Source organism: Akebia trifoliata, chromosome 11, assembly GCF_017979445.1.
Source record: "Akebia trifoliata isolate Shusen 1 chromosome 11, ASM1797944v1, whole genome shotgun sequence".
NCBI classification, from domain to species: domain Eukaryota; kingdom Viridiplantae; phylum Streptophyta; class Magnoliopsida; order Ranunculales; family Lardizabalaceae; genus Akebia; species Akebia trifoliata.
Window position 1 is genome coordinate 9,241,906 of NC_141385.1, and position 25,681 is coordinate 9,267,586.

Sequence of the window (25,681 nt, forward strand, 5' to 3'; positions counted from 1 at the left end):
GTGTTGTGGGGTTTAAATAGGATTTATTTCATTTGGCGCGCGAGTTGTTGTGGTTAATTTGGAGCGTTGGATGAAGAAGTTATCGACGGTTAGTTGGGCGATCCGTGTTAATAAAGTCTTTTTTATTTGAACCGTTCGATTTATGTGTATCCACGGTTGATATAAACTAAGATATAAAGATTATGACGTGGCAAATCTTTGATTGAAGGTGTTAGGCTGTAAGTTTTAAGTTGTTCCATTCGAGAATAAGAAAATATCGGTTGCAAACTCATGATGAAGAATGGATCGGAATAGACCCGAAATTTCATCCATTCCACCTCGAAAACTTAGGGTCATGAATCATGATCGAAGAATTGGGTTCTATGTCGACCCGATCTGATAATTCATCATTCATCAAATTGGTTTTGGAATCATTACATCCTATGAGAAAATAAATAAATTATTTATTTATAGTACATATTTTATTTAGAATATGATTTATGTCAGCATTTTTTAATTATTAATAATTTAATGTCAAATTAGATCTTATTAGTTATGTTGGATCCAAAATATTGATTTTTCAATCGGATCTGGAACACCATATATTATATCAGATCGGTTCCAAAACTTTAAAATTTATGCTTTAATGGAAAATAGAATATTGCCTACTAACTGTTTGATCAAATGTTTAACAGAGACATTATTCTGGATTTCAAGTCGTATAGGATTCTTGATGAAAGGGTCGACAAGGAAGAACTGAATGAAATTGGATTGTTGATTTTTATCTTTTTGGAAGATATGATGAATTATGCATTGTGCTGGATATGTTGAGTTAGTTGACAAGTTGGCATTGTTGAAATTGTTAGTTATGATACTCTAATTTTGGGCTTTTTGTAGTAAAGAGAGAATCTTGGATATGGCGCCAAATGAGTACATTTTGAATTTTGTGTCGTATCGAACTTTGGTTAATGGGTTATGTTGGTGAGAAAGAGTAAACTTGCGGAGTGATTGGGGAAATGCTGAGACATGGGAAAGCTCCACATACATTGACTTTGGAGGCAGCATTGGTCACACTTTAATATTTCACACTGTCTTCGAATATCTAAAAATGACCCCGAAAATGTTGAACGTTTCGGGAATGTTTTGGTTGAGACATTTTCAGTTTTTCTTCTGACCGAAGCATTGTTCTCTGTGATTTGATCAATTGAGCTTATCTACTACTCATTCTGAAATTCGAAAAAATATAACAAGGTGGAATTATAAAACCGTTCCTTCCAAGCAATTTGATTGCTTTTCATGTTGAGAATTCACAGTATAGTTGTTGGGTCCTCCTATTGTTTCTCCCATGTTGACCAACACAACAGAAAATTGTCTCTAAACAATTGTTTCTGTAAGAGTCAATGGAAGCTTCGGATTTTTTCCTCAACAAGCTTCAATCACTTGTATGGCATGTTGCTTCTACTTCATGCTCATGAAATGGTCTATAAAACTGGTCCTTTTTCAGAAAATTATACTTTTCCAAGACTAATTTATGCATGCAAACAAGGTTTATTTCGAAATACTTGCCTAAATGTTTACATGTCCGCATAGGAATCAAATTTAATAACACGAACGGCTACAGGACTCCGAACAAAATGTTCACCATCTGTCCAAGTTAGACTTCCGAAAGAATAATCTCCATGCACATTTTGCTTAGAAGAGAACTTCACTCTGAAAGAAAGAACTGTTGTGGTCAAATTGAAGGACAACGTCGAAGGTTCAACCTTCATTTTAACACCATGTGGAGGCCGCACTAGTACTTTATACACTGAATTCATGGGACCAACATTTGTTACAGATCTCGAGACTGTCGCAGTTTTTTTAAGATTCGGGATGGAAATGGAGGGGAGGTTGAGGTCCTGACCAAAATGCATGTTCTTCGTGCACGACGTTGGGCTCATGGTTAGGTTCGTAATGGCTGAACTACTGTAATGCATGGAACAGAAGAATTGAACATAGTCTTCCATGTTCATATTGTAAATAAGCCCCGGGTTTGCTGCTCTGTTGGGGTCCAAATGGCCTCCACCCATGTCGAAAGGATCGGCTTGTTTTCGAGTCGCTCCCTCTGCGACTATATGCCCACCGTCTGTCCCAGTTTGTGAGGCTGCGATTTTTCATTGTTGGTTACTAATTTAGTTAGAGATGATCTGGTTCCAGGAATGGTGATGCTAATTAATGTTACTCACCGGTAGTGATAATAGCCGACTTGATGGCTGCAGGGGTCCAATCTTGGTGCAAAGATTTGATGAGCGCGACTATTCCGGTTACATGTGGACAAGCCATTGAGGTTCCTGATTCAAGGGCAAACCCATTGCTAGTTTCTTGATTACGGGGTTTATATGCAGCTAAGATGCTCACTCCAGGTGCAGCTATGTCTGGCTGCCTCAGCATCAATTGAACATCAGAGAGACAATGAGGTAATCATGAAAAACTTCTAAATAGGAAAATTCATATTGTCTTAGCAGATGGTAGACTATGCCATGACATTGAAGAAGTATTCAAAAACAATTAGTTTATGACACTTATTATACATGTTATGATATTTTAATTGCTTGCCTATAAAGAAAAATATTTAATATCGATTTCGTTGTGTCGAGGTATTGGTGAAAATTTTCTCATTGTACTGTTTTTATCGCAGACCGACCTAAAAATGTGTCTTTTGGCATTTAAAAAGAATCAAACAAAACAAAATTAGTTTTTAAGAGAGAGACAGTGTATTGATATTGTTAATAGCAATAAATTAGCTTGGCAATATTATAGATTTAAGCAACTTAACAATTTGTTATACATTACAAAACTACCCTAAACGATAGAATTGTCTCGAGTCTATAGTTTATGGGTTGTTTTTATTAAAGAAACAAGAATGCCAACTATTAATTCATCAGCCAATATATTCCCAAAAAGTCGAAAGCTAAGCAATAAGGGTTTTGGGAAATCTTCTAGGATGTTAGTTGGTAAAAGTATTGGAGTTGGTTGAATGTATTTACCTAAATAACCTAAGATGCACATAGAAATAAACAGGACTTAGCCGCACCCACGAATGATATAAATACTACTATTACTTTAGCTTTAGCTTTACCTACATCAGTGGCATATTTGTGTAGCGTGTGTGTGCGTGCGTGTGCCCATGCGGCTTGTGTGTTAAATATTGACAATGATATGTCTGGTGTGATCCAATCTCATGTGCATTTTGTGATCTATCAACACCACCACCCTAAGGAGACTTTGGATACAACAGGAGGGTTAACCATACCTTCAACACAGCCGGGAATAAGGAATTAGGTCCTCTAGATGAGAAATATGCTATTCGTGGAGATGCCAATTTCCCCACCAAAGTCCTGGGATGGCTCAGCTTCACAATTGGAGATCTTCAATAATAGAAGAAATAATTGATTCATTCATCCATTCATTTAAACATGCATAACTTTTCACCTTCACCTTTTTGGTTTCTATTTTACTTACTTTGCTCTTCTGATGTAGGATAGTATTTCCGTCCCTACTTCATAACCTACTACAATGCAAGGGATGTGATCGCATCCACTTAGCAGATTATCACGATACTGCGCAAAGATTAGCCCAACCCCTCCTGCTTCCAACACGCTGAAAGACGCCTCATCAATGTCCGGTGTGCCAGATACTGCAAAGCAGAGGACAACCTTTCCTGCCGCTAGTGTTGCATTGAGTGTTCCCAGTTTACAAGCTTTACTGCAAGCCATAGTCACCAAGTCAAAATATGGGTTAGAAACGGTAAGGGAAAACTTTGGAAAAATAAGGGGGGGAATGAGAACAAAATAGGAAAAAATAATAAATATAAAGATAATAATATATAATATTAAACATTTATTTTAAGTTTACAATATATGTTTTAGCGGAAAAAAATATATTATTGAATATCAATGCCCAATAACATGTTTCCACATATAAGCATACATTTTATGATGCTAAAAATTAAAGAGTTTAACCATCAACAAATCTTTTAAGCAGATTAAGACACCATTTGAAAATTATTTTAAAAAATCATAACATCAAGATATCATCATTAAATCCCATATTAAACGACATTTATGAATCAAACACAAACAACCATAAGACTAGAGAAATTAACTATAGGCCTACAAAATGGGATTTTATTACGCAAAAAAAAAAAAATGTTTTAAGTAAAATGCGTGTTTAAAAAAAAAAAAACAAGATTTTTATGTATTAATTGCTAGAGTTACGAAACATGTTTTAAATGAGACTTTTCGGGAAAAAAAAAATGGAGTTTTTCGTGACTATGCTGCAAACCAAGCAGATTCAAAGGCAAGGTTTGGGAAATTGCAACAAAAAAAAGGTTGGTAGGAGAGGAGAAAAGTGGCGAGGAGGACCACCCCACCCCCCTCCCCCGTGGCCCCGAGTATATCCCATACTTGTGGCTGGTTGTATCCCTTGGGACAAGGGAAGGGGGGGTGGGGGTCTATGTCATCAAAAGTACAAGAAAAAAAAAGAGTGGAGAGGAGTCTGAAGTCTTACCTTGAATCATCTGTAGGGTCCATAGCTATGCGTTCCGAGTACACCAAACCAGTGAATCCTCCTTTATGGTTTCGAGTATCGATGGATTGTCCCTGGAAAAAGTAATACCAAGGGAAGAAAACTTAGTGGTTTACTTTAGTACCTAATAAAATGCTTTAGAGTCATCCCACATTACCATAAGTGTGTGGTTGTTTCCAAGCGTAATAGCTGTTGGGAAGGCCCTATCGATGGTGGTGGCAGCAACTGTGAGGATCCACGGTGCCGTATTCACAATTGTCTGAGAGTAAGGCCCATCATTCCCCGCCGAACAAACCACAGTTATCCCCCTTGCATTCGCATGGAAAGAACCGATGCCAATTGGATCACGTTGATCGACATAGGAATATAGAGGAACTTCAACGCCAATTGACACAGAGATAACGTCAACTCCATCGTGTATGGCCTTGTCAAATGCTTTTAAAAGATCTGCGTCAGGGCATCCTTCACCAGCCCAACAAACTTTGTAGATCGCTAATTGTGCTAGAGGTGCTCCTCCTCTCGCTACCCCCGAAGCCAACCCTCCATAGCTTGCTTTCTCCACAAAACTACCTGCAGCGGTTGAAGCCGTGTGGGTGCCGTGACCCATTCCATCCCGCGGAGATAAGAACTCCATGGTTCCCTTTGTTTTGAAACGCTTCTTTGCTTCATCTCCAAGTCCTTTTATAAACCAACGGGCGCCAATAAGTTTTTTATTGCAGTTTGTGGAATTGAAATGTTCTCCGGTTTGGCAAATTCCTTTCCAACGTGACGGAATTGGACCCATTTTTTTGTCGTTGAAACTTTCCAACTCTGGCCAGACTCCTTCACAATTGCAACAACAATTAGGGGAAGGGGGGGGGGGGGGGGAATCTCTGAACATGTTTGAAAAGATCATATTTTTACCTGAATCGATGACACCTATGATTGTTTTTTTACCCATGTTACTCTCTGATAAAAGATTTCCTGTAGAATGGGGAGGGAGTCCAAGAAAATCCCAACTTCGGGTAGTATGGAGTTTGTGTACTCGATTCGGAAATACTTGAACAACACCTGGAAACTCTGCAGGCAACCCATTAAAGATGTGTTATGTTACCAACTTATGGAGCAAATTTGAGTGAGGTACATTTGTTGAAAGTTACCTGCAATTAGTTCTGCTTGAGATTTGGTCAATTTTGCCGCAAAACCAGAGAAACCATGCTTATAGCTGTATAGAATCGAACTCTTTGCTGCTTCTTTGCTTCAATTTCAAATTTGTTATATATTTTTGTGAGTATGGTAACTCTCTCTCTCCAATGTTCCAATGTTATCTATAATGTAGCAATATATACATGGTCTTCTTACCTTCCCAATAAGGTTGATAGCATTTCATGGTGTGACTTCATCGTAATTGTTGGGTCCTCGTGAAGTCTCTTTCCCATATATACTATGTACACCTAGAACCATATTTTAATTCACTAATTTTCTTCTAAATAACTAACATTCTTGAAACTGAAATTAAATAACATGAAGAGACACTCACTTTGCTTGGTTCCTTGTCAAAAGAGGCAGAGATCTGAAGATGGAGAAGGACTAACAAGAGTGCACGAAGCATGAGTGGATGGTTTTTGGTCAGCCTTCTCATGTTTCGCGAACAAGAAGCCATCGGTCTGTCAAACAAGGAAGTCGGCTCAATGGGTTTTTAATTCTCTTACTACAAGACTATATCATCTAAAGCCGAAGGGCATGATGAATGGTAGCTATTGACAATTTTATAGAAGTGGGGAAAGTGGAGCATTGTTCTTTTCTGCAATCAATCAAAGAGAAAAAGCAATTCAAACAGTTTTTGATCCTGACTAGGTGTGGAAAATGTAAAAGATGCCTCGGCACGACTCTCATGTGGTCGACACAATTTGAAGAGCATCATATCTAAGAGAATTCTCAGGTATGCCCATGATCTACAATTGTTAAATTTATTGTCTGGATGCTTCTCTTAGATTGTGAATGAAAATTGAAAACTATTGCTTTTCTTTATGTCAACTTAAATAGTAACTTTAATCCAGTCAATGCTTCCATGAGTGGGTAAGCCAATTTTCAGTCCCATTAAAAGCCATCATGAAATCATTGATTTTGTGACCTTGTAAGTAGCAGAAGTGGGCATTTTGCATGACAAAGACTCGTCCCAAGGATTTGGGGTCGGCTAAACAAATCCTATTTCTCCATTCCACGCTGTCTAGAGCCAAATCTTATGTTATTGAAAGTGTGTTTAAATCTGCTTTTACTATCTGCATTACAAGTTCTTTTGGGTCTTCCTCTCATTCTTTTAGGACCTTCAACTTGAATATTTCTTTTAATTAGAGGATATAATTGGCCTTCGTTGAACATGCCCAAACCATCTTTGTTAACTTTCTTTGATTAGTTCATCGTCTATTGGAGCTATTTCTATATTTTCTTGAATACGTTTGGTCATGTGTTCATGACTTGATCTATGTATAGTGAACCCGAGTTCCGATTGATGGTCAACCAACTCATCAATGTAAACCAACATTTCGATTGGTTTGTGCCCAATCAAAGTGATGATCCACTAATTGAACAGTGTAGATGAATGATGATAGACTTTGTGTGGTAGTTATAAAGGGTTTAGTCAGTGTGAATGGCATCTTCACTGTTACATACTATTGGGAAATTTCACAAAAAAAACTCAATGTTGCAAAAGCATCATTAGAAGTGAAAAAAAGCAAGAATAGTGGGGGGCAAAAAAAAAAGCAAAATAAAAAAGGGGTTCCTATAGGACCACTTCTACTGTTCCACGTTGTGGTTTTGCTTTTCTTTGTTTCTTTATTTCCACAAGTGGGTTTGTTTCTTTTATGACTGGACTCTAGAGTGCATGGAAAGCTATCAGTGTTCTTGTCAAAGCCAATTGGACCGGATCACTAAACCCATTAACTGATCCCAAAACTGGTTGGTTGAAACCCTTGAACCATTTATACTTAAAATCAATCAAAATCATTGCCTGAACCCGGCCAGCAAACCAGTATGAATTGGTCTAATAGTATTTTTCTGAGCCATTGGTTTGGGTCGGGGTTACTTGATCTGTAACCCGACCCTAAATAAATGGGTTGTACCTTAGACCAGCTCTACACTCCTATCTGACCTAAGTGAGTGAAGCCCATCCTAACATGCTTGGGTTGATTTTTTGATTCATAATAAATTCAGCTCTTTTAGGCATTTGATATTGTTTTTCTTCACAAGTAGGATCCATAACATACATATATAAAATATACTAGCGGGTTGGGTTGAATATTGAGTCCGACCCTGCCTTTCCAAACTCAATGTCAAAACTTTAACTATGATCCAATCAATGAGGTGGCCCCAAAAGTTGTTCTACTGAAAGTTGAAACCATTAGAAAAGTTATGTTAAGTCAATCTAATTATAATGACCATCTGAGTTGGTCCATTTTCAATTATTATTCAAAGAAAATAAATAAACTCTGTACTTGTCCACGGGTTTGGTTATGGTTTTCAGCTCTGCCATGAATGTCTGGCTTACCATTTGTTAAACTTATAAGAGTTTATGTTGCCAAATCAACTTTTAAAAAATAAAAAATTAAAAAACATGCCAACCAGTGAAATTAAATATGGTGCCCAACTTTTATGATGATGTCTTCCCCCCAAAAATACTCGTTACGAAACACAAAAGAATCGTGATAATCTGATTACCCCACGTGGCAAACTCAATCGACTACCTTGACGTGACAAGTTTAGGAATCGTCGATTGAGTTTGCTACGTGGGGTAGTTAGATTAACACGATTCTTTCATGTTTTGTAACGAGCACAACAATAAATTGAGCAAAAAGTTTGTAAAGCCATCAACACCAAGAGAAAAAATAGCTCCTAGAAAAAATCAGTACATGTGCAATTATGTATCCCGAGGGGAAAAAATCTACAAATCTTACACATGTGTTGAGTTAGAAAATCAGTACTCGAATATTAAGATGATAACATGGCTCTAGTACATCATCCTCGGTCTATTTTAATAGATGAATGAAAAATAATTAAAATACCCTCATATTCTATTTATAACCAAAAACTCTTGATTATTTTCTACCAAAGTTAGTTTTCTTTAATCTCTGAAGTGAACTTCCTTTGCCTTCTTCAACGTTAAGATTCTATCTACTTCGGCCTTCAAACCTCAAAAATAAGACTGGAATTTTGGGCAGAAAAATCAGGAGTTTTCTACAAGAAATCAAGGTGAGGTTGATCAGATTAAAAATAATTACCCAATAGGTTGAATGAAGATAGGTCATTTTCATTAGTCTATGAGAGAAGACCGAGTCCAAGGGGGCATTATCCGTTTGAAAACATAGGGTATCTCATCAAAATATCTTAAGTCACCCATTCATTTAAAACATCATGAATCCTATTCAACCCAAGTTGAACCGGATCTTGGTCCTACCTGGTGTTCCGGTTCGCTGACTCGGTTTTTAGTACAGAGGTTAGCGAAATCTGATGCGAAATAAAAGGTAAAAGTCACTACGTACGTACATCTTTGTTCTATATCCACCCAAAAAAGAAAAAAAATATATGGGACTTTGAGAAGGAACCTTCAAATGTTTCCACTAAACCAATATTCACCCCCCATGGACACTAGATCGTGCTCACTAGCTCTATGGGCCCCCCTTACTCCGCACACACAGTTTACTTCTTTTTCTTTCTTCCATTATTCTTCTCTCCTGAATTTTTTTTTTTTTCGAGGAATTTACCAACTCATAGGCTATAGATCTCAAGGTAGGGGCAAAATTGATATTTCATCCTATAATCGTTAATCATTCACAATCAACTTATTCATAAAAGAGTCGTGTTGGAGTTCGATGAAAAGCATATATGGTATACGCTTTCACTTCAAGAAGTGCGATATGAGGTTCCAGTCTTAGGCCACTTCAGCATTATTCTTCATAAAAACACCTTTTTACTTGACGTCGTAAATAGTTTGGACTTTGAAAGGCATCCTATTCAAGTAAATATGATGACTTCATCCCACAATATAGCAATTGGCACAAATAGGCTCGACGCTATTTCATAGTTTTGGTTCATGTTTTGTCGAGTCTAGGGGCGGAGCTAGTAAAGGGACATTGGGGGCAATTGCCCTCACTCAACTTTTTTGGGCATTTTAAATACCCTTGAATTTATGATTAAATTTGAGATACCCCTACATTTTGAACTATTGACATGTCCTGTTGCCCCTCACTCCCTCATCTTCCTCCAATTTTTGCCCCTACCCCTCCAATTAACTATAAGTTTGCCCCCACTAAAAGAAAATCCTGGCTCCACCCCTGTTTGAGTCCCTAGCCCAATAGAATAGTACTCATTGCTCGATCTTGAACAATAATACTTGGTTTGTTTATTCATTCAACTTGAATATGGATTCATAATTCGTCATTAGAACAAACCTCATTTGTAAGGATAGAAAGACATAATCTAGATGAGTTCCCCTTTCCTCCAAACTTCACTGGCTATTGAAACCATCCCATTTGTATCCCCAACATGGGTTAGGGATGATTTTTCGAGACCTCTATTTTGTCGAGTAATCGAAATTCATTAGGAGAGAACAACCAAACTCAAACTCCCAATGACGAAGGACCAATTTTAAAAAAATGAGGATTGGGCACGGAAAACAATCAAAGTGTCAAATCGAAAATACATATAATATAATTATCTATATTGTTAAAAAATCCTAAGTTGTTTTTTGGGGAGGGCGCACGCACCATTCCACCCTGTCACGTGTTACAGTAGGTAAGTAATCACTTTATTTATGTGGAGGGGCATATAAAGACTTGAAGTCATGACTTAAGGACTAAATCCAATTGTGTCTTACCATCGCAACTAAAGGCATATAATAACCCACACTTTAAATATAAATATATAAAAAGATATTAGAAATAGAAAATATATCATATATATGGATCAGCAGAGCCAACGAAAATGGCCAATGTGTTTCATTCTAAGCCCATTTTATAAGTTGAAGAATCATGGGCCACCAACTTTGTTGATGGAGAATTGTTAGAATGGGCTGATTTTTTGTGGGGATGATCTTCTCACCATTGAGATCATCCTCATAAAAAATAAAAATAAAAATAACTCATTATGAAACTTCTAACCCATATAGGATGAAACACGTTGACCCTTTAGTTTGCTCTTGATCCTACTTCATCATATATTTTATACAATAACATGAAACTAAAACAATCTTTTTTTTTTTTTAAAGTTCCACATCTAAAATCCATGCCTTATCAAGTTTAAGTGGAACGTTAATCAAACTATTATTCATATTTTAAAAATCATGCATAAAAGTAAATGCTCATTCGATAATAAAGTTTATGGAAAGATTGAAGATGTCTTTGAGAAGAAAAGCATAAAGACTTAATAAAAAGCCTTTCTAGTTGTTCCCCTCATTAAGTATTCATATTTTAAAGAATCGTGATAAAGGGACATTCTAAAGCATACACGGCTGATGTGGTAAGTGCACAGAACCTTAGATCTTTTTCTTTGGGATACACAAGAAAAAAGATCTATGATTCTGTGCACTTGCCACATCAGCCGCGTATATTTTTGCGGGTCGTTTTATCACTAGTCTATTTTAAAAGACATAAAAAAAAAATGATCATTTGACCATGAATAAAAGCTAAATAAAATAATCAAATTAACTCTTCATAAATGATTACTCTTGTATTGGGATGTAACAAGAATTTTCAAGTAAAAATGTATCGATTCACATTTTGAAATAGTAGTAATGAAGTTCGTAGCTTTGATCTTAAGTTCTTAGGTAAGATTCGTCTAGGGCTATTAAAGGGAACCGTGGATCCAATGGGATGCCTAGGTCTGACCCGTTACAGAGGATTTGGACTCCCCATTTGTTAATTAAGTTGAGTTTTTGGGTGAATTGGTTTGGTCCTCATACTCCATTAAATAGAATTGACTCAATCCATATCCAATTTGAAATATGAAAGGGTCTAGTCTGCTTCAAATCACACACACAATCGACTAACTGCTGTGACAAGTTTGAGAATCGTAGATCTGCTCCTTGGTATACACGATTCTCTCGAGATACATTTTTTTTATGGGAAAGTGTAATTGCATATACCTTGGAGCACAAATCTACCATTCTCAAACATGTCACATCAATGTAATCAATTGAGTTTGACACATGGGGTAGTTAGATTATCACTATTCTTCTAGAAATTAGATAGAAAAAGATGGCTGCAATTATCAAATTATCATTAATAATAATATAATTGTGCTGATGTTTTGAAAAATGCTGAAGTGACTGAAAAAGACACTCAACTGATGTGTCGATGTGCACAGAACCATTGATTTGTTTCCTTGAATCGCGAGGGAAAAAAATTTATGATTCTGTGCACACTGACACGTCAACTGATTGTCTTTTTGAATCAATGTAGAATGTCTCTCTTTTTTTTCACATCATGAAGGGAAGGTATTGTAACAAAAGAAAAAAATAAGGAAAGAAAGCAATGAGGAAGGGTCATGAATGAGATTTATCCCAAGAATTTAGAGTTGATCGAATGAATTTTGGCTTCCATTCAATTATGTTTGTAGACACCCGAATTTGAGCGGGCCCTCGACGCCAAAATACCCAAAAACAAAAATAAAAACCGTATTGGGCCCTCAAAGCCCATACCTTCAAAAGTCTTGTTTTCCTCAAAATAAATGGGCCAATCCTATTCACGTGGCCCATGAATCCCAAAACCATCTATTCCACCCAAGCCCAATCATTCTTATTAAATCCAAGTCCATCCTCATTACCATTCAATTCCTTATCCAAGCCCACACCCAAACCCAAACTACTGTTATCCAACATTAACCCAACCCAATCTAAGCCCAAATCCTAACCTAAGCCCAATTCACTACCCAAATCCAATCCAACCCACCATCATCACATCAAACCAATCACCAAGAGATGACACATGTCATCATCCCCTTCCACCTCCCGCATCTAATCAACTCAACCCATAACCCTACCCTAACCGAACCTATTCCCCATCCTCTCATCATCAACAACCAACAACTCAACCCATAACCCTACCCTAACCTAACCTATTCCCCATCCTCTCATCAGCAACAACCAACAACTCAACCCATAACCCGACCCTAACCTAACCTATCCCCATCCTCTCATCATCAACCACCCACCTCACAACCCATACTCTACAGACCCTAACCTATTCCCCATTCTCTAACACTATCAACCACCCACATCACAACCCATATCTATCCATCACTTTCCCTTAAAACACTCCCACAAAATCACCCAACCCATACCTCCCATCATCACCCCCATACTCTTCTCTCTAATCATCTAACCACCATCACCAATCAACCAATCTCATCATCTCCCCCCATTTGCCACATGTCATCATCCCTTCACCTCTCCTAAAATCCAACCAATCAACCTCTTACACTACACATCCTCTCAAATCTAACACCTTACCTCTTCAACCATCTCTACACTCATTCTCCAAACAACTCTCTTACACCCATCAACCATCACTCATCTCACCCCACCAAACACTCTATCCAAATGGATTTGGGTAAGATCCAAACCATTTAGGTTAAAACATAACCCATTTCCCTCATTACAAAACTACCCTTATTTCCATCTTAAATTTCATACCCCTCTCATCTCAAACCCATGCCATTATCCATTACTCTCTTCATTCACCCCATTATACCCTTAAAATACATCCCAACCTCTATAAAAACCCCTCCATTCTCCTCTTACAAGACCTAATGAAAATTTGAGAAAAAAATCCTCAAAACACTACAACTCTCTACTCCTACTCTACTCTCAACACTCAACTCTCAACTCTCAACTCTCAACTCTCAACTCTCAACTTTCTCTCCAACAAGTCAAGCAAAGGAAAAGAAGTCAAGGAAAGTCAAAGGAAGTCAAGGAAGGTCAAGGTGGGTTTGACAAAAGGACACCCCCCCAACTTCCCTCTTCTACTCACCCCTTTCCTACACATTTGCACACACCACTATGGTTTAAATCACCAAAGGGCCCCTTCTTCATAAGGGTGCCCTCAATGATTTGAACCAACATTGAAGCCCCTCACACTTGAGGGCACATATCGATTTTCTTTCATTTTTATTTTCTTTTTTCAAAAAACCGAATCCGAGGTTACCACATTACGTGGATGGAGTAGGGTGCCTAACACCTTCCCTACTCCATAAATGGACCCCCTTACCTTGAATCGAGGTTGGACCACATACACCTTATCTTACGAGAGTCAACAAAAAAATGAAAAAATGACATGATTTTTCAAAAATACAAATCCGGGTGACCATTCACACCCCATTTCCAATTTTAATGGTGGCGACTCCAAAACACCCCAAAGTGGAGGGATGTTTGAAGAATATTCGAAATCCCGTGTCCACAATGTTGAAAGTCCTAACTTTTATTGGTTAAATATATTCATCTACGTAAGTGCCTTAAACAAGAAAATTATCATCACTAGCGAGCTGATAGTGTAGAGTCTTTAAAACAAAGAGAGAGAGAGAAAGAGTCCGAACTTTTATTGATTAAATATATTCATATTCCCAAGTGCCTTAAACAATAAAATTATCATATCTCTTGATTTGATAGTGTAGAGTCCTTGATGTAGAGAGAGAGAGAGAGAGACCCATAGTCACAAAGTTGGAGTACAAGTTTAAAACAACAAGGAAAAACTTCAGAAAAAACATAGAAAATAGAGGGGAAAAAATGAGAAAGAAACATGTAAAAAATGATGAAACATAAAAGAAAAAATATATATTAAAAATTACGGAAAAAAAAAAGATCTAATAATACATAAGACAGTTATTTTAATTTATTATGTATATCCAATATAACAAGTTCTCAAACATAATTATACATATTATGATGCCAAAAAAAAGTTTACACGTCAAAATAGTTTTTATTCAAAATAATATACTACCTAAAAATTGACAAACTATAACATCAAGTTATTATCATCCCACATCTCTACTTTTATGAATCATCAAATTATATTATATATCAAATCCCACATTAAAAAAAGAAAGTGTTTAGTTTATTTTTATTTTTTTAAAAGAACTTGTTTAAAACATAAAAAAATGTGTTTATAACGAGAAACAAAAAAAAACATGACTTTGTTTTATATATAAAAAAAGTATTTTTTTCATCGTATTAATCATCAGAGGTATGATCAATGTCTTAAAACACTAATTTATCTACACTTTTTCCAAGTATTTATCTCGATTTTTGTCTTTAATTTTCTATATTAAGAAAATAATCATCTTAAGCCTTGAAATATCATGATGCATGTTCTTCCATGCTAATTAGGTTTAATTATGCATAAATAATTGTATTTATCAAAAAATATTGATTATGTGTGTTCACTATGCAAATCAAAAATCAAACCATCAAATTGGCCATCGAAATCAGAAACTAGAGATTGCATTTCAATCTAGAGAAATAATCAAGCATCATGGCCAAATTTCGAATCCCAAGGTTTCAACCCAATTACGACGTTATAAATTATTTGGGTGGCGTAGTGAGCCTCGATTGGAATACCTTAAAATCGTGGAAGTTTTCTCCGTAGGTGATCTTATCCACAATAGTTAAGGCGACTAAGAATGAATCATTCTAGAACCTAGGATTTTTATAAATAGAGCATTTCTCAATATAGAAATACCTTTTTCTTTGGCCCTTTTTAACTTCTTACTTCTCTTCCTTTAACTTAAGGCCCATGGTCTTTTCTCTTATATTTTTTATCTTTAGCTTAGGCTTTCTATTAAAATTCTGTTATTTTGTAAGTGAGAGAGTGAAGAAGAGAGTGTAACTATCTCTATTTAATAAAGCAAGACTTGTTCTTCTCTATCATTTGCAATGACCTTAAACTAACATCCCCTCCATTGTAGAGTAGAGAAACATAGAGCAAGATTACTTTATTATATTTAGTTTCTTTACATCTTAGTTTTCTTTAATGGTCATGAATTTTCTTCAAGGCTTGTCCACTCCTATATATTAAGGTTATAAATGAACTTTTACACATTTTATGCTTAACATAGGAGTTTCATAGTTAGATATAATATGTTTAATTTAGATATTTGGTAGTAAGAAATTCACATATTAGAAAATGAAGAAATTCTACTTTCATGTTCTTTCAATTTTATTTTATCTTACTAAATCTTTCAATCTAAGAAGCTAATACCAAGTCCTTATGATTGGATTATAAAGAGGTTAGGAGCTTTGGTTTGATAATTTATTTTAGGTGAATCCCTTACCAATGGTATTTCTCTTAATAGTTTTGGCTTTATTTTATCTTCCATTAGTTTAATTTTCTTTTAGGTACTTCAAAAATACAAAAATAGATATATTTATTGGCTTAGATTAATCTTGTAATCTTAGTTTAATTGTACCATTTTTCTCTTGGATCCAATCCCCTTACTTGCCCCATAAGTCAATGAAATTTACATTTATATTAACTTCTATGGAAAGGACAATGATAATCCCATCAAGGTACAAAGCGTGTTTTAAAAGCATTTTTTTTTTTTTCAAAAAATAAAAAAGTTTTTTTTTCTTGGGTTGTTCTATTTGTACCATATGCACCCACTTTCTTCTAGACATTTTACCCCAAAATGTTCTTTAGGTGGGCGCACTGAGTACAAATTGTGGATGCAAATAGCCTGACCATTTTTTCTTATTTTCTCATTATATAATGACTGATCAAATTGTTTGGATGATTTGAGTTTTCAATCGACGTTCTAATTAGCATGTTCATTTTGACCCTTAGTTACATCCTGACAGATAAGAGAATGGACAATAAATATTATGAAAAATTACTTAAAGGACCTTGTGGGAGGAATAATTTTTAAAATAGTCCCCAAGTTCTGGGTGATACCTTAATACTCTATCAGTAAACTTTTATTTTCTTAACCGAACCTCATCTATCGTTGTAATGTATTTGAAATACTCAAATTACCTTTTTTCTCATCTTCTTCAAATAGTTAGGTTTTTCAATTACGATTATGATCGTTTTTCATCGTGAATGACATATTAAGAAAATTATCATCACTAGCGAGCTGATAGTGTAGAGTCTTTAAAACAAAGAGAGAGAGAAAGAGTCCGAACTTTTATTGGTTAAATATATTCATATTCCCAAGTGCCTTAAACAATAAAATTGTCATATCTCCTGATTTGATAGTGTAGAGTCCTTGATGCACAGAGAGAGATAGAGAGAGTTTCTATTGTGGCCCTTTTACTTATACCCATAGTCACAAAGTTGGAGTACAAGTTTAAAATAACAAGGAAAAACTTCAAAAAAAACATAGAAAATAGAGGGAAAAAAATGAGAAAGAAACATGTAAAAAATGATGAAACATAAAAGAAAAAATATATATTAAAAATTACGGTAAAAAAAAAGATCTAATAATACACAAGACAGTTATTTTGATTTATTAGGTATATCCAATATAACAAGTTCTCAAACATAATTATACATATTATGATGCCAAAAAAAAGTTTACACGTCAAAATATTTTTTATTCAAAATAATATACCATCTAAAAATTGACAAACTATAACATCAAGTTATTATCATCCCACATCTCTACTTTTATGAATCATCAAATTCTATTATATATCAAATCCCACATTAAATAAAGAAAGTGTTCAGTTTATTTATTTATTTATTTTTTAAACTTGTTTAAAACGTAAAAAATGTGTTTATAATAAGAGAAAAAAAACATGACTTTTTTTTATATATAAAAAAAGTATTTTTTTTATCGTATTAATCATCAGAGGTATGATCAATGTCTTAAAACACTAATTTATCTACACTTTTCCCAAGTATTTATCTCAATTTTTGTCCTTATTTCTCTATATTAAGAAAATAATCATCTTAAGCCTTGAAATATCATGTTGCATGTTCTTCCATGTTAATTAGGCTTAATTATGCATAAATAATTGTATTTGTCGAAAAATCCTGATTACGTGTGTTCACTATACAAATCAAAAACAAAACCATCAAATTGGATATCGTAATCAAAAACTAGAGATTGCATTTCAATCTAGTAAATAATCAAGCATCATGCCCAAATTTCGAATCCCAAGGCTTCAACCCAATTGCGACGCTATAAATTATTTGGGTAGTGTAGTGAGCCTCGATTGGAATACCTTAAAATCGTGGGAATATGCTCCATAGGTGATCTTATCTGTAATAGTTAAGGCGACTAAGAATGAATCATTCTAGAACCTAGGGGCTCGTGTGGATACAGGAGCCAGAAGTACTTAGAACATAAGTACTTTCATAAGTACTTTTTGAAGTACTGTCTGGAGTAGGTGGATAACTGTTGTGTGTTTGGATGTAGGTTCTGAAAAGTACTGTCAGAAGTACTTTTGATAGAGTTTTGTATTTGGAAACTATTTTAGATTTTGTTAAAATGATCTAAATGCCCTTATAAGTATCAGTTACTATTTTTAAAATTATAACTCAACAAATTATTCTTCAAAAGAAATAAAAGTTATTGTTTTTATTCATAAAAACTAATATAAATACCCAACAATTATAAACAAATAGAAGATATTGTGAGCAAATATATACAACCACTAAAAATATAAAGAAGCTTTCACCACATCAATGGATAGTAAATTTGTGTGTAATTATTCACATCAATCTTGCAATAAGAAAATTTCAACTGTGGTTGGAATGCTCATGGATAAATCATTGAGTGAGCAATTGGGAGAGCTAGAAATCCAAATTCAAATGCTATACTATAAGGCTACCACCACATCAATGGATAATAATAAAATATTATTTAATTGCATTTTTGAGGGTATACTTGTAATTTTTAAAATTTATGAGGGGCATACTTGTCCCAAATACTACACCAAAAAGCTACCACCACATTAATGGATAGTAATATAGTATTACTGCAATTGCATTTTTTATGATATGCTTGTAATTTTCAAAATTTATGAGGGGTATACTTGTCTCAAATGTTACACTAAAAGGCTACCACCATATCAATGAATAGTAATATAATATTATTTCAATTACCTTTTTGAGGGTAGGTTTGTAATTTTCAAAATTTATGAAGGGCATACTTGTCCTAATCTCGTCATTTTGACGATGTTTTGTGGCTCCGCGCAAGAGTAGTTTAGAGAAGTAGCACCATTGGTACTCCGTGAAAAAGCACTAAAATGACTCCACAGTAAAGTAGTTTTTTCCAGAAGTTATTTATCCAAACACCTTTAAAGTGCTTCTAACTCCCCACAAAAGTCAGAAGTACTTAGAGAAGTCAATCCACACAGGCCCTAGGATTTTTATAAATAAAGCATTTCTCAATATAGAAATACCCCTTTCTTTGACTCTTTTTAACTTCTTACTTCTCTTCTTTTAACTTAAGGCCCTTGGTCTTTTTTCTTGTATTTTTTTATTTTTAACTTTGATTTGCTATTAAAATTCTATAATTTTGTAAGTGAGGGAGTGAAGGAAAGAGTGTAACTATCTTTATTTAATGAAGCAAGACTTGTTCTTCTCTATCATTTGCAATGACCTTTAAACCAATATCCCCTCCATTGGAGAGTAAAGAAACATAGAGCAAGATTACTTTATTATATTTAGGGTATGTTTGATTGCACATGAAAAATAGGGTGGAAAATCAATTTCCATGGAAAAAGACATTTTTCAAGTGTTTGATTGCACATGGAAATGGAAATTCATTTTCCACCCCATTCAAAAAGTCCATTAAATCATGAATTTCACTTTCCCACCCATGAGGGTGGGAAAATGAAATCCACCCATATTTTCCATCCCCAATTCTTCCCTACCACCACCACCACCACCAGCATTACACTAATCTCGTCGTCGTCGTCATCGCCGTCGTCACCATCGCCGTCGCCGTCGGCTCCATCTCCGACCACCTTCTCTCTCTCTCTTCTTCTTTTCTTCTTCTCCTTCTTCTCCATCCCTCACCTCCTCCTCCACCACCACCACGACGTTCTTCCCCCATCTTCCTCACTTACCTCCGTCGTCGCCATCGTCGTCACCGCCACCGTAGCCGTCATCGCCGCCGCCACCTTCATCGCCACATCCTCCCCCTTCCCTCTTCCTCATCATCTTTTTCTTCCTCTCCCCCCTCCTCTCATCTTCTTCCTCCTTCTCCTCTTCTTCTTTTTTCTCATATTTTTCCATGATTTTATCCAAGTGAAATCAAACAATGAAATTGGATTTTCCAACCCTACCTATTTTCCACAACTAATTTTCCATGGATTTCAAATTCCATGGAAAGTAACTTTCCATGCAATCAAACATACCCTTAGTTTCTTTACCTCTTATTTTTCTTTAATGGTCATGAGTTCTCTTCAAGGCTTGTCCACTCCTATGGATTAAGGTTAGAAATGAACTTTTACACATTTTATACTTAATATAGGAGTTTCATATTTAGATAAGATCAAGATATAAAATGTTTAATCTAGATATTTGGTAGTAAGAGATTCACATATTAGACAATAAAGAAATTCTACTTTCATTTTCTTTAAATTTTATTTTATCTTGCTAAATCTTTCAATCTAAGAAGCTAATACCAAGCCCTTATGATTGGATTATAAAGAGGTTAGAAGCTAGATTTTGGTTTGATAATTTATTTTAGGTGAATCATTTATCAATAATATTTCTCTTCATATTTTTAGCTTTATTTTATCTTCTATTAATTTAATTTTCTTTTAAGTACTTCAAAAATACAAAAGTAGATATATTTATTGGCTTAGATTAATCTTGTAATCTTAGTTTAATTTTACCATTTTTCTCTAGGATCTGATTCCTTACTTGCCCAACAAGTCAATGAAATTTATATTTATATTAACTTCTATGGGAAGGGAAACGATAATCCCATCAAGGTACAATGTGTGTTTTAAAAGCATTTTTTTTCAAAAAATAAAAAAGGTTATTTTTCTTGGGTTGTTCTATTTGTACCATATGCACCCACTTTCTTCTAGACATTCTACCCCAAAATGTACTTTAGGTGGTGAAAGCGCCCTCGATCCGCGGGGTGCGCTGATCCGCTTTTGACCCTTGAGGTTTGGGAGTCACCACCTAGTTATTACGGTCTAGGAACCGATCAATGACTCTAAATAGATAAAGGACTAATCTAGAACAGAAAAAACTGAATTCGGGGATCATGTTACGGGGTTGGAAGGTGTTAGGCACCAACCCCGTCCGGCCAAAGCCGGTCTCTACTAACTTCCTAAATACGTTACGTTACTAAAAAACCTAGATAATAATAAAATAAAAAATAAGAAGTTATACATTTCCGATAGCAAAGACTTTGTTCCTTCAGATCCGACAAAAATTACTCCTTGTACCGTACTTCTTGCTTCCTTCTATCTCCGGATTTGATTTTCGATCTCTGAGACAAGGTATCTCTTCTTTTTTGGATCTGAATTCTTCGAGTTTGTTATGGATTTTGAAGTATTTTTGGAGGGCTTGTAGGTGTTCTTTAGACAAAATCGAAAGAGGGATGTTAAGTAAGGAGTTGGGACTCCAAAACTAGGGTTTATGGGAGGTTAGGGAGCTCTTAGACCTACTTCTCTTAGGGTTTATGATTTGATACGAAAATAGGGTGTGAGCACCTCTATTTATAGATTTTTTTAGGGGTTGATTTTGATAGAGTTAGTGCTTAATTAGAGTTGTGTTTTAGTTAAAATTGTTTTAGGCAGAGTTGTGTTTTAATTAGAATTGTTTTAGGTGGAATTGTGTTTTAATTATAACTCTATTAGATAGAGTTATTACTCTAATTAGAACTCTATTATGATTTTGACTTTTGGCCTTATTTGATTGACTTTTAATATTTTGATTTTAGTCTTAATTGATTGACTTTTAATATCTTGACTTCAGTCTTGCTTAATTGACTTTAATTTTGACTTCAATCTTGCTTGATTGACTTTAATACCTTAACTTTAGTCTTGCTTGATTGACTTTAAATTTTTGGAGAACCCCCCTCTATTATATCTTTAATTCTTTGGACCCCCAAATAGAGGGGTCCTTAAAGAAATATCTCACGAACCCTCAACAATTTTTCATAAGAGCCCGATTGATCGATTTTTTTAATTCAAAATTTTAAATTAATTTCATTAATGTTTCAATTTAATTATTTAATATTTTATTTATTAATTTCAAAATTTTTAATTATGAAAATTATGAAATTACCGTTTTGCCCTCGGAGAGGACTTTTCACGTTTTAAGTCAGTTTTTAATGTTCTAGGATGTTTTAGAATCGATTTTTCGTAAGAAATTCAATGGAAATATTAGTTTGTGTCATTTATGAAATTTTTTGTGTGAAATGGTCATGAACTTTATGAGGGGCATTTTCGTAATTTTGTCAAATTCTGTGAAAATTGGTGAAATGATTTATTTGATTTCGATTTGTTGTTTTATGTGTTTGAAAGAGTTTTCCTAAGTGTAACGTAGGCTCTAGGGTTGTTTTGAGATTAGGGGTATTTTGGTAATTTGGTCAATTTTTAGTGATTTTTATCGTGAAACTTCTTTTTATCTGCAAAATGATGATTTCTACGTTTCTGGAGTCGTATTTTCCTAGCGTAGCGTGGTTTCTACAGTTTTATCAGTTCGAGATACCTCATCCGGATTTCTGAAATATTTCTGGTAACAAAATAAAGTAATGGAATAAACATCCATCATTGGGAATCATTACGATCGGGTTGACGAGTTGATTAATCAGGCGAGTGCAAAAATGAGGTGTCTACAGATGTTCCTATTTGGCAGAGGGTTGAAGCAAACTAGATAGCAAATCTATTTTGGTAGATAGTACGATATCTGAATGCCAAAGCTAGTGACAGTTCATTTTACAACCTGATTTAGCAATTCGTCAGGGTGTTCGGATCCTTGAGGGTAAAGCTCTCCCCAAATTAAAAGGTTGTCAGGTCCTTGAGCGCAAACTCTTACTGACAGTGTCAGATCCTTGAATTTTAGAAAATTCTCCTTGACTGATGTAACAACTGTGCAAGTGTGTGATTTAAAATCTGTGATAAATTTCAAAGAGTTTAAGTTGGAACTGAGTAAAATCTGAGCATAATTTGAACATAATCTGAGCATAAACTGAGCATAGACTGAGCATAAACTGAGCATAATTTGATCATAAATTGAGTATAAACTGAGCATAAACTAAGCATAATTCCGAGAAAACCCTAGGCGGCAACTGAGCAAAATCCAAGATAACCCTTGGTGGCATCTGAGTAAAATCTAAGATAACCCTTGGCGGCAACTGAGCAAAATCCAAGATAATCCTTGGCGGCATCTGAACAAAATCTAAGATAACCCTTGGCGACAACTGAGCAAAATCCAAGTTAACCCTTGGCGGCATCTGAACAAAATCCAAGATAACCCTTGGCGGCAACTGAGCAAAATCCAAGATAACCCTTGGCGGCATTTGAGCAAAATCCAAGATAACCCTTGGCGACAACTAAGCAAAATCCAAGATAACCATTGACGGCAGCTGAGCAAAATCCAAGATAACCCTTGGCGGCATCTGAGCAAAATCCAAGATAACCCTTGACGGCATCTGAGCAAAATCCAAGATAACCCTTGGCGGAAACTGAGCAAAATCCAAGATAACCTTTGGCGGCGACTGAGCAAAATCCAAGATAACCCTTGGCGGAAACTGAGCAAAATCCAAGATAACCCTTGGCGAAAATTGAACAAAATCCAAAAGAACCCTTGGCGAAAACTGAGCAAAATCCAAGATAACCCTTGGCGGCATCTGAGCAAAATCCAAGATAACCCTTGGCGAAAACTAAGCAAAATCCAAGATAACCCTTGGCGGCATCTGAGCAAAATCCAAGATAATCCTTGGCGGCATCTAAGCAAAATCCAAGATAACCCTTGGCGGCATCTGAGCAAAGCTGGCAAAGGAATGAAGGAATTTTGGGAAATAATGAATGAATTTGGAGAAGACTGATTAGAATGAATCGAATAAATCTGGAAGATAATGAATCTGGAAGAAAAAAAATGATTGGATCTAGAAAAGAATCTGGAGAACGAAAGAATGCCATATCTCCTATGTGAGGTAAGCGAATTATTACTTAATCTCTGGGCGCAGTCAAATGTGAGATCCAAAGTGCTTTTGTTTGAACCTCAAGGTTTTATTCAAAAAGTTTTATGAATTTATTTCTTTTGTACCTCAAAAGTTTTTCGAAAAACTGTTATCAAGAGGGTAACCTTAAGTTTGGGGTTCCTATTATCTTTTTTTTTAGGATTAACATTGCTCAAAGACAAAATGCCCCTAGTTTGACAATGTATGTGGCATTGAAGATAATTGAACACATCATGCAAAAATTAAAAATGCCCCTAGTATAAGGGGGAAAAGTTACATTAAAGAAGAAAGAAAATGCCCCTTGTATAAATGTTTGAAATAATCGATTACCACAAGCGCAATAAAGACTCAACTTTTAATTTTGATTAATTTTATTGAAGGTTTTGAGTCAGGCTCAAGAGTACAAAATTATTTTCTTTCGAGATTCATCATAGAATTCACCCCTATCTCCCTTGATTCACTTGGGGAAGTAAAAAATTTCAGATCGATCGTAGACAAGATACTTGTGGCTCTGAGTCTATGCCTAGTTTATGCTAAGTATTGAACTTGATTATTCGGACTTCTGATGTTTCGACTCGGACCGCTCTCAGCTTGGGATCTTTTTCTATTTTTCTTTGTTACTCTAACTTTTGCCTAGATCGCCTTTTCAGGTTTTCAATCTATCGAGCTTGCTCTAACTTTTGCTTAAATCGCTTTTTAAGGTTTTCGATCTAGCGAGCATTTTTTTTTTGTGGCTTTGATTGTTGTCAAAGTTGTCCTTTTAGATTTTCAACATTGCGAGCTTGCCTTAATTTTTGCTTAAGTCGCCCTTTTTGGGTTTTCAACTTAACAGACTTCATCATTTTTTTATCTTTTTATCTTTTCTCCTCTTCTGATCTTCTAAAGTTACTGTCTGATCATGCTTTACTATCTTTTTTGACTTTTCGTACGGTACTTAGGAGGACTTTTATAGGTAAGCTTAGGACTGGGTATAAAAATAAAGGAATTTTGAGGCTCAAAAACCTAAATGCCCATTGTGTGGCATTTCCTTTTAAATTATTTCTTTTTCCTTAATTTTTCTTTCCCATTTTGGATTTCTTTTTCTTTTGAATTTTTTTACTGTGTGGGGAAATAGATTTTTTTTTTTTTTGATGTGGTCGGGCCTGAAGTAACTTCTCAGGTTGCCTACGTACCCTAGAATTTTGGGATCATACCAAAACGTAGTTCGAAACTTCCCTTCCCTAGGTTAGGTGATCGGGCTGAGAAAGAAAAAAAACATAACTTTTCTTTTTGAAAAGGCTGCAAAGGGGTTGAGAAATGATATGTTGAACTGGGTAACTGGGTAATATGAGGATTGGTTCGGTCAAAGATGGCCTCCTTAAATGTAGTACCGTTTGATTTGGTCAAGGTTGGTTGGTTCTAGTAATTCGATTCCATCATGATCTTGAAGTCTAATAGCTTTTCCTGATAATATTTTCTTGACGATGAACGGACCTCCCCAATTTGGTTTGAACTTCCCTCTAGGGTCAAAAATAGGTGTCCGATTCTCTTTGAGTACTAAGTCCCCGACTTGTAAGTGACGGGTCTTGATCTTTTTGTCAAATGCGCGGGCGACTCTTCTTTGATAAGATTGCACGTGATACAAAGCTCTTAGTCATTTTTCTTCGATCAAATTCAATTCTTCATGCCGTTGGCGAACCCAATCTGCTTCTGACAACTGACTTTCTAACAAAATCCTGAGAGACGGAATTTCCATTTCAACTGGCAAGACTGCTTCCATGCCATACACTAAGGAGTAGGGAGTAGCTCCAGTGGAGGATCGAATTGAGGTTCGATATGCCCATAATGCAAATGACAGTTTTTCTGACCAATCTCGATGTGATTGACACATTTTCCTGATGATAGTCTTAATATTCTTATTAGCTGCTTCGACTGCTCCATCAGTCTGAGGACGGTAAGGAGATGATTTGTGGTGTGAAATTTTGAATTTTGAACACAATTTAATAACCTCAGCTTTGAAGTGTGATCCGTTATC

General features: G+C 35.4%; 1 protein-coding gene and 1 long non-coding RNA gene across 2 annotated transcripts; one reads left to right on the forward strand and one right to left on the reverse strand.

The window, feature by feature from the left end:
- Positions 1-1,507: 1,507 nt before the first annotated feature.
- LOC147390802 (subtilisin-like protease SBT3.9) lies at positions 1,508-6,196 on the reverse strand. The gene is made up of 10 exons (XM_086457614.1): positions 6,065-6,196; positions 5,887-5,978; positions 5,685-5,782; positions 5,449-5,604; positions 4,703-5,367; positions 4,528-4,619; positions 3,481-3,723; positions 3,272-3,386; positions 2,205-2,397; positions 1,508-2,122 (listed from the first exon to the last, which is right to left on the reverse strand). Exons 1-10 carry the CDS (start codon positions 6,185-6,187, stop codon positions 1,554-1,556), a joined length of 2,346 nt encoding a protein of 781 aa, XP_086313740.1. The 5' UTR covers positions 6,188-6,196; the 3' UTR covers positions 1,508-1,553.
- LOC147390803 (uncharacterized) lies at positions 2,297-6,227 on the forward strand. The gene is made up of 3 exons (XR_015182584.1): positions 2,297-2,435; positions 3,499-3,765; positions 6,088-6,227. It is a non-coding gene; the product is annotated as an uncharacterized LOC147390803 (long non-coding RNA).
- Positions 6,228-25,681: the final 19,454 nt, after the last annotated feature.

What these genes read in the sequence shown, in the direction of transcription:
- LOC147390802 (XM_086457614.1), bottom strand. Translation starts at nt 6,187, where the DNA reads ATGGCTTCTTGTTCGCGAAACATGAGAAGGCTGACCAAAAACCATCCA. An exon ending in CATAGGTGTCATCGATTCAG is followed by an intron (nt 5,368 to 5,448) that starts GTAAAAATATGA and finishes GCAATTGTGAAG; the next exon opens with GAGTCTGGCCAGAGTTGGAA. An exon ending in GAAACAACCACACACTTATG is followed by an intron (nt 4,620 to 4,702) that starts GTAATGTGGGAT and finishes TACTTTTTCCAG; the next exon opens with GGACAATCCATCGATACTCG.